The sequence below is a fragment of the Bos javanicus genome, chromosome 3, assembly GCF_032452875.1.
Source record: "Bos javanicus breed banteng chromosome 3, ARS-OSU_banteng_1.0, whole genome shotgun sequence".
Classification (NCBI taxonomy): Eukaryota; Metazoa; Chordata; class Mammalia; order Artiodactyla; family Bovidae; genus Bos; species Bos javanicus.
The window spans coordinates 49783497-49796672 of record NC_083870.1 but is presented as its reverse complement, the minus strand read 5'-3'; the positions used below and the strand labels follow the sequence as shown (position 1 = coordinate 49796672).

Sequence of the window (13176 nt, the reverse complement as noted above, 5' to 3'; positions counted from 1 at the left end):
TTCCTACCTCTCCCTGCCTCTCCCTGCCTCTTCTACAAAATCTCACAGGTTTTGGTACAACAAAGAAGCTAACTGGAACTGCTTTGTGAGAATCCCAATAGAACTGTCCATAAAGTCATCAGTGTTTTAGAGCAGACTAGAAGGCTAGACAGGATATTGTCTCATGACCTCCTGAGCAATGTTAAGCCAAAAATCCTCAGCTTATAATGACTATCACCTTTTCTCATTTCCAGACTAGGGAAAATCTTTTTCTTAGAATCTCCTTGAAGAGCACAAGTAACTGAGTAAGTGGTATGCAGAAAGTCTAAAGAGGAAGTCCCCCAGCCATATCCCCACAGTTGCTCCCTGGCATGGCAGAAAGCACATACACACATACAGAGGGATGAGCTATTCCCACTTGCTCTGCTGGGAGGCCTACCTCTAGTTTGCAGGACATAGGATGGGGTTCAGAGCATCTCTCTGCAGAAGGAAGGGATTCCCTAGCTATATCTTCACAAAAACCATTAAAAAAAATCTCAGCCCAGCCCTGGTCCACAGAGCAGCCAGAACTATAGCTTCCTGGTAGATCCACACATGCAAAGAACTAGTTGTGGCTTCTAAGTGCCAACTGTCTACACAGTATACCAAGATAGCCCAGCTCTGCCAACAGCCAGAGTCATAAGAATTTCTTGCCCATTGTGATAACGTTAGAAAATTAGGTGCCATAAACGACAGTAATTAATTCTTATTTAACATGAGAAATAAAAGGCAGATGCCCTGGCAGCACTTGAGCCAAATACGCTTGAGTCTTGAGAACAAGTTCAACTTAAATTTTCCCCAGTGAGATGCAGGTGACAGTCCTTTCTCAACTGCATTGTACAAAGAACCGTGCACAGGGAGATTTTGGAGGACAAAGAAATTTGCATCCTACAGGGCTTAGAAGCTATTTAGTCTGTTTAATGACAGAGTGGACATAGATCATTTGAAAACAATTAGAGAAAAAAAAAAAAAACCATGTTGTTTGGGCATTGTGAAGAGGTCTTTCAGGCAATCCAGAGTCAATTTCTGAAGACCTCTCCTGGGAAGAGGGCCCAACTGGCTCGTTTGTGCACCCCTGTCTGAGTGCCCTGGTAGAACATGACAAAGACACATTAGAGCTACTCTGATTCAAATTCTTTTACAGATAAACAAAAACTTTTAATTTATGGAAACATCTTTCTGGGAAGATTAGTAAAGGAGAAGCTCCCTCCCTTATGAATCTTCTCAGATGTTAGGGGAAAAAAAAGAACTGAGTGAAATGGGCCCCATTGTTCTCCTCTTATGGATACACAAAGGGACCCACAAGCTGAACTGATTTTCGATTACTTCCCACGGCAGACTTATCAAGCAGATGTGGTGAAGAGGAACTGTTAGGTTGCTCAAGATGAAGACTACTCCCACTTTTGTACCTGTGCCTTTAAACCTTATGTCCATTTCTGCCAAAGGCAAAGTGGACCCCCTAAAGGGCGAGCCAGTCCTCTCAGACTGCTACATACCCTGCAAGTGGAATGCATCGTATTCTAGGTGTAAGCCCAGGGTCCCTTACCACAGCCATCTTCATGTCGGCTGTAATTCGGTCCTGCCAAGCGAAGCAGAGAATGTGTGGCAGGTAGAGGGTGAAGTAGATGACACCACTGCAGGCTGCTGCCAGACTGGCCCTGGAGAAGAAGGTGCTGAGCAGGAAGCACTGCATGATCGTAGCAATGGAGAAAGCCAACAGGAACAGGAAGAGGACGAACGGATTGCTGTAATGCAGGATCCTTCCATGCTGAAACCAAAGTGGCCACTTGAGTCAGTAATTTCCATCCACATCCAGGAGCCCCACCCCTTTAGGAAGTGATCTCTATACGTTCAGAAGCCCTCCGCCACAAAGGGATCTTTCCCATGAGCCCAGTGTGTGTTAGCTGCTCAGTTGTATCTGACTCTTTGTGATACCATGGACTGTAGCCCACCACACCCCTCTGTCCATGGAATTCTCCAGACAAGAAATAATGGAGTGGGTAGCCATTCCCTTCTCCAGGGGATCTTCCCGATCCAGGGATCGAACCCCAGTTTTCTGCATCTCAGGCAGATTCTTTACCGTCTGAGCTACCAGGGAAGCCCTGTTAGTGTCTAATTTTCCACACTTAATACTCAATATGTTGCTGCTGCTGCTGCTAAATCACTTCAGTCATGTCCGACTCTGTGCGACCCCATAGACGGCAGCCCACCAGGCTCCCCCGTCCCTGGGATTCTCCAAGCAAGAACACTGGAGTGGGTTGCCATTTCCTTCTCCAATGCATGAAAGTGAAAAGTGAAAGTGAAGTTGCTCAGTCGTGCCCGACTCTTAGCGACCCCATGGACTGCACCCTACCAGGCTCCTCCATCCATGGGATTTTCCAGGCAAGAGTGCTGGAGTGGGGTGCCATTGCCTTCTCCAACTCAATATGTTGAGGTCCTTTAATTCTAATTATGTCATTTTCTCCTAGGAGGGTAACATATTGAGCTACCCTTCAGTACTGAGTAATTGTTATGGTTCAGTAATGAAATCCTTGGGAAAAGGAAAGTGTGGAGGAAGGAGCCTCGAGCAGGGAGGAAGATCTGCAAAGGGGGTCTTGGAGCATCAATAGTTCCTGTGATATACTGAATTTATGAGGAACAAAAGAAGGAGGTGGGAGACCACCCAACAAGCTTTAACATTTTGCTTTGGTTCTGGGAAATGGCAATCCACTCCAGTATCCTTTCCTGAAAAATTCCGTGGACAGAGGAACCTGGCAGGCTATAGTCCATGGGGTCGCAAGAGTTGGACATGACTTAGAGACTAAATCACCACCACCTGGTCTGCTGACTTAATCATTTATTCTTATATTCTGAGATTTGCCTCTCACATTGGTGAAAATGTCTGTAGTTAATCCACATCACTTGAAAGTGGATTAATCCTTGCAGCACATGATATTATAGAAATACATTTCACAGAATCTGTGGACAATATTCAGTACCTTTCATGTGAACTAATGGGTCAATCACTGGCTATGTAGAAAATAGAACCAAACTAGCTATTTTTAATGAGTGAGCTACTATCCAGTTACATTAGCAGATAAATTGAGATGTTAAAATTGATCAAGTCTACTTGTTTCTCTTTTGCGATAGGCCTCCTATGAGGATTTTTACGCTTTGCACATAACTCCAAATATGTATAGATCATCCTGTTCTTTTCTTGGGAACATAAAGGTACAAATTGCTTTACCTCTTGAATTGGTTCTGATTATTTGGTGGTGGTACCCTAAAGCACTGGGTTTCTCTAAGTAGAGAGGAGAAACCAATTAGCAATCTGTGTGTGTGTGTGTGTATGTGAGTGTGTATGTGTGTACTGACAGAATGTGGTCCACTGGAGAAGGGAATGGCAAACCACTTCAGTATTCTTGCCTTGAGAACCCCATGAACAGTATGAAAAGGCAAAAAGAAAGGACACTGAAAGATGAACTCCCCAGGTCAGTAGGTGCTACTGGAGATCAGTGGAGAAATAACTCCAGAAAGAATGAAGGCATGGAGCCAAAGCAAAAACAACACCTGGTTGTGGATGGGACTGATGATAGAAGCAAAGTCCGATGCTCTGAAGAGCAATACTGCATAGGAACCTGGAATGTTAGGTCCATGATTCAAGGCAAATTGGAAGTGGTCAAACAGGAAATGGCAAGAGTGAATGTTGACATTCTAGAAATCAGCAAACTAAAATGGACTGGAATGGGTGAATTTAACTCAGATGACCATTATATCTTCTACTGTGGGCAGGAATTCCTTAGAAGAAATAGAGTAGCCATCATAGTCAACAAAAGAGTCTGAAATGCAGTACTTGGATGCAATCTCAAAAATGACAGAATAATCTCTGTTTGTTTCCAAGGCAAATCATTCAATATCACGGTAATCCAAGTCCCCCGACCAGTAACACTGAAGAAGCTGAAGTAGAACAGTTCTATGAAGAACAAGACCTTCTAGAACTAACACCCAAAAAAGATGTCCTTTTCATTTTAGGGGACTGGAATGCAAAAGTAGAAAGTCAAGAAATACCTGGAGTAACAGGCAAATTTGGCCTTGGAGTACAGAATGAAGCAAGCAAAGGCTAATAGAGTTTTGCCAAGCGAACGCACTGGTCATAGCAAACACCCTCTTCCAACAACACAAGAGAAGACTCGACACAGGGACATCACCAGACGGTCAATACCAAAATCAGATTGATTATATTCTTTGCAGCCAAAGATGGAGAAGCTCTATACAGTTGAGCAAAAACAAGACCGGGAGCTGACTGTGGCTCAGATCATGAACTCCTTATTGCCAAATTCAGACTGAAATTGAAGAAAGTAGGGAAAACCACTAGACCATTCAGGTATGACCTAAATCAAATCTCTTATGATTATACAGTGAAAGTGAGAAATAGATTTAAGGGACTAGATAGACAGAGTGCCTGATGAACTATGGATGGAGGTTCGTGACATTGTACAGGAGACAGGGATCAAGACCATCCCCATGGAAAAGAAATACAAAAAAGCAAAATGGCTGTCTGAGGATGCCTTACAAATAGCTGTGAAAAGAGAAGAGAAGTGAAAAGCAAAGGAGAAAAGGAAAGATATAAGCATCTGAATGGCAGAGTTCCAAAGAATAGCAAGAAGAGATAAGAAAGCCTTCCTGAGCGATCAATGCAAAGAAATAGAGGAAAACAATAGAATAGGAAAGACTAGAGATCTCTTCAAGAAAATTAGAGATACCCAGGGAACATTTCATGCAAAGATGGGCTCGATAAAGGACAGAAATGGTATGGAACTAACAGAAACAGAAGATATTAAGAAGAGGTGGCAAGAATACACAGAAGAACTATACAAAAAAGATCTTCATGACACAGATAATCATGATGGTGTGATCACTGACCTAGAGCCAGACATCCTGGACTGTGAAGTCAAGTGGGCCTTAGGAAACATCACTACAAACAAAGCTAGTGGAGGTAATGGAATTCCAGTTGAACTATTTCAAATCCTAAATGATGATGCTGTGAAAGTGCTGCACTCAATATGCCAGCAAATTAGGAAAACTTAGCAGTGGCCACAGGACTGGAAAAGGTCAGTTTTCATTCCAATCCCAAAGAAAGGCAATGCCAAAGAATGCTCAAACTACCACACAATTGCACTCATCTCACATGCTAGCAAAGTAATGCTCGAAATTCTCCAAACCAGGCTTCAGCAATACGTAAACTGTGAACTTCCAGAGGTTCAAGCTGGTTTTAGAAAATGCAGAGGAACCAGAGATCAAATTGCCAACATTCGCTGGATCATGGAAAAAGCAAGAGAGTTCCAGAAAAACATCTATTTCTGCTTTATTGACTATGCCAAAGCCTTTGACTGTGTGGATCACAATAAACTGTGGAAAATTCTGAAAGAGATGGGAATACCAGACCACCTGACCTGCCTTTGAAAAACCTGTATGCAGGTCAGAAAGCAACAGTTAGAACTGGACGTGGAACAACTGACTGGTTCCAAATAGGAAAAGGAACACATCAAGGCTGTATGTTGTCATCCTGCTTATTTAACTTCTATGCAGAGGACATCATGAGAAACACTGGGCTGGAAGAAGCATAAGCTGGAATCAAGATTGCTGGGAGAAATATCAATAACCTCAGATATGCAGATGACACCACCTTTATGGCAGAAAGTGAACAAGAACTAAAGAGCCTCTTGATGAAGTGAAAGTGGAGAGTGAAAAAGTTGGCTTAAGCTCAACATTCAGAAAACTAAGATCATGGCATCCGGTCCCATCACTTCATGGCAAATAGATGGGGAATCAGTGGAAACAGTGGCTGACCTTATTTTGGGGGACTCCAAAATCACTGCAGATGGTGATTGTGGCCATGAAATTAAAAGACACTTACTCCTTGGAAGGAAAGTTATGACCAACCTAGACAGCACATTAAAAAGCAGAGACATTATTTTGTCAACAAAGTTCCGTCTAGTCAAGGCTATGGTTTTTCCAGTAGTCATGTTTGGATGTGAGAGCTGGACTGTAAAGAAAGCTGAGTGCAGAAGAATTGATGCTTTTGAACTGTGGTGTTGGAGAAGACTCTAGAGAGTCCCTTGGACTGCAAGGAGATACAACCAGTCCATCCTAAATGAGATCAGACCTGGGTGTTCATTGGAAGGACTGATGTTGAAGCTGAAACTCCAATACTTTGGCCACCTCATGCGAAGAGCTGACTCATTTGAAAAGACCCTGATCGAAGGCAGGAGGAGAACAGGACGACAGAGGATGAGATGGCTGGATGGCATCACTGACTCAATGGACATGAGTCTGGTAAACTCCAGGAGTTGGTGATGGACAGGGAGGCCTGGCATGCTGTGGTTCATGGGGTTGCAAAGAGTCGGACACAACTGAGCGACTGAACTGAACTGAAACTGATGTGTGTGCTCAGTCGTGTCCAACTCCTTGTGACCCCATGGTCCACCAGCTCCTCTGTCAATGGAATGTTCTTTCTTTTTTTTTTTCATGGAATTTTCAAGGCAAGAATAACAGAGTGGGTTGCCATTTTCTCCTCTAGAGCAATATCTGTAATGGGCATGTAAGATTTGAATATAAAGAAAATGTGCCACTTACCTCCTGCTGCTACCATTTCTTCTTCCTTCATGCTGTCGTGCCTGCTGGGCACTGACAGAACAGATTGAATAATGGAATAAAACAAATGGCAAAGGATGTGGAAAAGAGCCATGCTTTTAACTAAAAGCAAACTTTGAGGAAATCTAAATAAAATCATGATTAAGACTCAGAAGCCTCATTTTGTATCAAAGAGCTCTCCACATTACCCTGGAAATCTCACTCCTTATCCTTAATGCCATGCAACTCAATAAAAGCAAGTCCCAGACTGAGCACATGGCTTTTGGCTGGAAGACCTTTAAGATGGTTGTTAATCTCAAAAGAATGAAATCAATTTCTTATCTCAGATCAAAGTAAGGTCCTACAAACTTCTAGGCTATATAATTTCTCATTGGCTTAAGACAGAGATGAAAGTGGTTGGCCTTGGCTTTTTCTTATGACCACTTTTCTTTTTTGTTTTAATAGCTTGAGTAACAATGGAACCCTTCCATTGTCCCCGCTTCCAGCTTCTTTCCTGCATAGTTGAGGTGGGAAGTAAGGACAGGGGAAAGATGAGAACGTCATTCAAAGGAAAATCCTATTTTGTTGTGGAAAGCTCTGTTTCCGCCATCACTGGAACAATGTCCTGGTTCCCACAAGGAGAAACTCCTTTGTACAAGAAAAGTCTTCATAAACATTCTTTACCTCACATCCTAAAAGCTTTGAAGTCCTAATGCCCATTCTCAGGGAGGCAACTCTCAATGCCACTTATCAGCAACATGTCTCAGGGCCATTACAAGGCGTCATGCATGTTTATGCATTTTGCATGAGTCAGATGCTCATGTATTTTGACTCCTTTGATTCTGAGGACACTAAATGTCTTAGTAGTGAGGAAAAGAGTAGACTGAAGGGTGGGAAGGAACAAAGATCCCTAGAGGAAGACAAGTTACTCAGCTTCTCTCCTCCTCTCCGTGGAACTCCAGGACCCTTTGAGTACTTAATGCTACATCTGGGTCTGGTCAGACTGAGCAGGCTGACTTCAAAATCAGCATTGGTTTTGATAGGGCTCTAGACCAGGGTTTGGCTAAGGCCACTGTTCACTGAATCTCAATGCAACACTTACACCAAAACCATTCAGACTTAGTACATTTTACTGCAAAGAGAAGGGACAGGATTTGGTTTAACTGGATATGTGTTGGTTGGCCAAGATATGTGATGGAACATTCTTGGATCAAGTAGCCACCAGGTATGGTCCAGCGAAACAAGGGACACACTTAGCCAGAGCCTATGTATCAGCACACATATTGCTTAGTGCAAGGAGCTCTTAATAGCATGATGCCAAAGAGGCACAAGTTATCAGAAGCTTGCAAAGCCTGAAGTCTAAGCCTTATACTAAAGCCCAACAAATAAGTGTAAAAAACTACCTAAATTTCTGTCCCATCACTTAATAAGTACAAAAGTTCATCTATTGTAGAGGAGTTGAACATGAAGCACAAAAGGATATTATGAAATAAAGTTTTATATATAAGTTTAGCTTGCATGGGAGCTGTAAATTTGTGGACAATGACCTATGCATGCTGTCTGCGCTGATTAAATATCTGTCACTTGGAAAGGATGGATTCCAAATTCTATCCAAGATTTTGTAGGCATCAGAACGTTCTTTGGTCAAGCAATGAATGGAGTGACCATGATGGTTATTAATAAACAGTCCAGATCTCCTCTCCTAATATATTGAAAAGGTTCTCAACATTCCCACTCCAGCTAGTGGTTGGGACGGTAATCCCAAGAAAACACTCCTTAGATTCATTTCTTCTGTATTTGACAAGATAGAACCCTTTGCACATACAACCATCCAGTTAGCAGAGTCTGGGATCTGCTAATAGCAGCTTTTCCAGATAGTTCATGTAATGGGGTTAAATAATCTATCTATTAATAGATTGTGGCTACCCAGGCAGGAAGTGGGGACAGGGAAGATGCTCGGATACAGCGGCTCCTTGGAGAAGAATTTGTCTCTCTGTCTTCCACCTTGGCCTAAATGGCAAGACAGCTACATGTGATGCTATCATTGTTGGTGAGATGACTAATCTAGGTACAAGTTCATTAACAGGAAGGGAAGTAAGAGGAACAAAACTATTCGAGGTTTTCTGGACCTTCTCCATCTGGCTTACCATGATGAATATTGTCAGCAGGCAGATGCTCATCGACATGATAGAGAAGCTGTCCAGGAACCAGGTACACCAAATCACCCTGTTGGAGACACCCTGATTTTTCAAGGTTTCCTTCAGTCTCAACTCCTTCTCCAAGACAATGCTCTTTACAGTCATGGAGACAGAGTAGATCCAGGCCAGCACCATGAAGATAGGGAAACAGCGGTTCAGGATGATCATAAAACTAAAGCAAGAGGAGAGAAGCAGAACAGTAGATTGCCCTGAATCTGGTGGAGTAAATGTTTGAGTAATGAAGTAATGAATTGACAATGAAGCACAGGTGGAGGGAAAAGGCAGAAAAGTCTCCACAGGGCATTCAATCTTTTAATATATTGGACTCTGCCTCCTCCCAAATAGTATGTTAGTTGTTCAGTTGTGTCTGATTCTTTGCAACCCCATGGACTGTAGCCCACCAGGGTCCTCTGTTGATGGGGTTTTCCAGGCAAGAATATTAGAGTGGGTTGCCATTTCTTCCTACAGGGGATCTTCCCGACCCAGGGATTGAATCTGGGTCTCCTGCATTGGCAGGTGGATTCTTTACCGTCTGAGCCACTAGGGTAGCCCCAAAGGATTACTTTTTTCCTTAGAGCAAGTTGGTAGCCTTTTGGTTAGCCCTGATGAAAACTCTGTGAGTAAAATGTATAAATAAAATTGTACTATGTATATTACACAGCATTCGTTATAAGATCTCAGCTTTTTGGTTAGTACAGATGAGTTCTCTCTATACATAAAACATGTAAATTAAATCATACTGTATATGTTATATAGCTTCTTATAAGATCTCCCAGGAAAGGACTGATAATACAGGATGTGACTGGAAGAGATACATGCTAACTGATGTTGAAGTCCAAGAAGGTGGACCAAGGGAACTGGTTGTGGTGAGATCATTAACTGAGCTCACAAGGGGTCAGCCAGTGAAGCACTACCTACCCTGAAGATCAAACCTCAGTTATACAGGAAGAGGCACAAAATAACTAATCACTGTGGCACTTTTAGAAGGCAACTGACCCACTGACAAATCAATCAGTGATTCAATGGTCACTGATTCCACCGGCCTATACTCACGGAGTACATTCGTGGATATTCATTCCAGCAAGCAGGGCAAATTTGGTATTCTGGAATTACTCTAGTGGGAACTTTACATATGTTTTCCTTACACTTGACCTTTATAGTAAAGCCCTTGAGGTTATTATCTATTGAAAACTTCTGGGTAACACAGTAAGGGCCCAATTCGAGGGTGGGAGAGTTTCACTAAGATGGCCCTAGGAAGAGAATCATACATTCATAAAGCCCGCCCTTCTGGGACCTGCCACCAGAGGGCTCTCCCACATTGAATGGCCAGAATTCCTGCCTCCTCACTGTCTACCTGCCACTCACTTCTATTCTGATCATAAAAGTGGAACTGGGCTTTTGCTCCTGGTTCCATTTCCCGTCTCTGCCTATTATCCAACCCTAAACTGACTGTGGAACAGTCCCTGTTATCTCTTTCAGTCTTTTGCAGAGCTGAGCAAGAAGAACTGATTGGACTAAGGTATTACACCCATACGGGGTTTTATTTATACAACCTGGCCAGCTGGCAATTTGACTCTTCTTTTCTTCAGGCTGTGCACATTTCTCTCCTCCCTGAACCCCACAGACCCACATATACACTATGGTGAACTTGCCAGTTTTTTTTTTTCTAGGAGTTGAATCCCTAAGCCAATTGCAGATCTCTGCTCCTGTCCTGGGACATTTCTGCCCCCACCCACCACAGTAAATGAGCCCTCCCAGCCCCTTCTTCCTCTTTGTCCCTCCCTCTACCGCTCCACCCCCAAATGTATGTTCAGAAAACAGTAGGATACTAGCATGTCTTGCTACTGGGCAGCAAATGTACAGGCTTGGGGATGGGGGTGGACAGGAAAGGGGGTCCAAGCTCATCCAACACCCCTCCACCTTTTCATGAAGCACACATCATGGGAATGCTAATTAGGGAAGGAGCTGCATTATTCCAAGGCTCCTAGGAACCGGACCTACTTGTGATGCAGAATCCTACTTTGCTGTTTTGGCAATCACTGGGCAAACACTCTGACCTGAACTCTTCCACATACCAAACATATTACATAGTGGAAATTTTAAAAGCCTGTGTTCCCTCCCCCAGCCTCACTTTCCCTGCTTTAATTTTCACCTTCCCTTTTCTACCAACTCCTTTTTCCCACTTTACTTATCCATCTGGCCCTGCCTGCAGCTGAGGGGGCAGGGCAGGTTCCTCAATCAGAGCTCTATTCTCCCCGAGCTGGCCCCAGGATCCAAAAAGATTTTTCTCCAAAGAGATTGAAGCCTGGGGAGCACCTCCCCTTCATCCCACCCCAGAAACCTGATTAGCTTGTCCTGGAGGGGGCCTGGGACCTCCGACTCACGAGTCATCCACGAAGCAGGGGTAAGGCATCTGCTGGAGATAGATTCCAACCGGAACCTCCTCCCGGGCCTGACTCCTCGTGATCCCCTGTTCAACCATGTCCTGCAGATAGGCAAACCCTCCCCAGATGTATCGGAAGTCTTCCACAGGATCAGCTCTGGGGCCAGAATCCCAGTACCTGAGAAGAAACCAGAGACAGGGACAAGGGATGTGGATGGGAATGGACAGGACAACTCACTCGTTATAAGCATGAGGGGACTTGGCATTCACTCTCCTGAAACTCTCTCCTGAACTTTTCCACACTCTCTGATTCTGTTTTCTGGGTCAAAGTTTAAATCTCAGTGATGAATATTAACCTCAGCATGATTTGTAATGGCTTTCATTCAAGGACTCTACTTTGAGCTTTACAAATTATCTTACTTCCTTTGATTTAACTTAATTTTTACTGATGTATAGGCTGAGCCCAGTTTCAATCCCTTACTCTGTAACAAATGTAATTTCTCAGTGACTCTGGTGAAACCTCATTTGCAGGATCTCTGTGAAGATAACCCAATACCTAGAGATTTTCATCTCCAAATTGCTCGAAGGCCAGCCAAGGACAAGTGCTAAGATGAGGAAGTAAACACATGTAGCTGAATTCGCCTGGTCCCACCAACTAGCAGGGTCAACTGTCTAGCTTAGTTCTTTGATACCAAAGTGCTTTCCTGTGCCTTTCCAAGTGACCCTTCTGTCTCAGGAGGAGATGAGTGGCCTGAGCCCACAGGAGCCCCCTTTCCTTGCCTCATACATCACTGGGGATACCCAGGGCCTTCTGAGATCTCCTGAAACATCACCTGTCTTTGATCTTATTGGTTTTCTCCACCACATCTATGTCCATTCGGATCTTGTACTTCACATGGGGTGGTAAGGAACTGGTCCAGGGGTGCATGTCCGGAAATACCACTCCAGCCCAGAACCTGTTTTCCTCCAGCAGGGACAGGGCTCGCTGAGTGAGTTGAAATTCATCATCGTAGCTTTCAAACTTATCCAGGATCAAGCACTGTGCATAATCACAAAGGTTGAGAGTCTGAGGAACACCAAACACAAAGACTCAAGGGCAAAACAGGGCAGAGGATCAGGGTTGCTGCCCCAGTGGATGGGTCAAAAGCAAGAAGACTTATAAACTTGCTGTTTGCTTAACTCTGGGCTCTGGTGTCAAGTCTTCAATGTGTGTAGATTTGGGGGGTGAAAGGGGGCTTAGAAACACTGACTTGCTCTCATCCCTGCAGATTTAGTAAGGACTGCACAATTGGGCTGTCCAAGGCTGTCCAAACATGCAAGTCATCAAAATGACAAAAATACTCCCAGCTCTCACTCCCCAGTACATGGAGTCTAGGGAGTGGGGTCACATCAGATACAAGCTGCTTTGAAGATCAGAAAGCCAGCCGATAAAAGAGTTTTAAAGGGAGACAGAAACAGTCCCAGCAGTGAACCTTCCTGCCTCTCTGCAAACACACAAGGATGGCCAGCTGAGGGAAGAGTGAGGAGGAAGAGAGAAAATAACAGAAAACCAAAGGCATTTCGTCAGAGAAATCGTTTCCAGTTACAATTTTATGATAGGTAATGAGGATAGAGAAGGAATCTCCTAACCTGTCTTTTTCTTTTCTCCCCCTGGAAGAGAAAAAAATTGTTATCTAGAAAAGAGCAGAACTAAGAATTTCTTTTAATTTGAATATTGAGTGTTGTCCACTTTTATAGATTCATTAAAGCATTGTATTGTACTCGGGTGTGTTTTTTCCTTAATCTCCTGTTTCTATAATACACTGGGGTTATTGTGCGATGTTTCTTTCTTAGAATGTAACTCACAAGAGGTCAGCTGGCCTTGCTTTGATTAATCTGTTCACGGAATACTTACTGAGAGCCTGCAAGGTGCCAGAGCCTGTTTGGCTCCAGGGATACAAGGAAGAAAGATAAAATCTCTTCCTG

General features: G+C 43.6%; 1 protein-coding gene across 1 annotated transcript in view; it reads right to left on the bottom strand.

Moving 5' to 3' along the window:
- The window catches only part of ABCA4 (ATP binding cassette subfamily A member 4), a 144453-nt gene that overhangs the window by 70303 nt on the left and 60974 nt on the right, over positions 1–13176 (bottom strand). The window contains exons 12-15 of the mRNA XM_061411147.1: positions 12045–12250; positions 11213–11389; positions 8778–9000; positions 1565–1786 (exon numbers count right to left, since the gene is read on the bottom strand). Coding sequence (XP_061267131.1) covers positions 1565–1786; positions 8778–9000; positions 11213–11389; positions 12045–12250 — 828 coding nt within the window. The remainder of the gene's footprint in view (positions 1–1564; positions 1787–8777; positions 9001–11212; positions 11390–12044; positions 12251–13176) is intronic.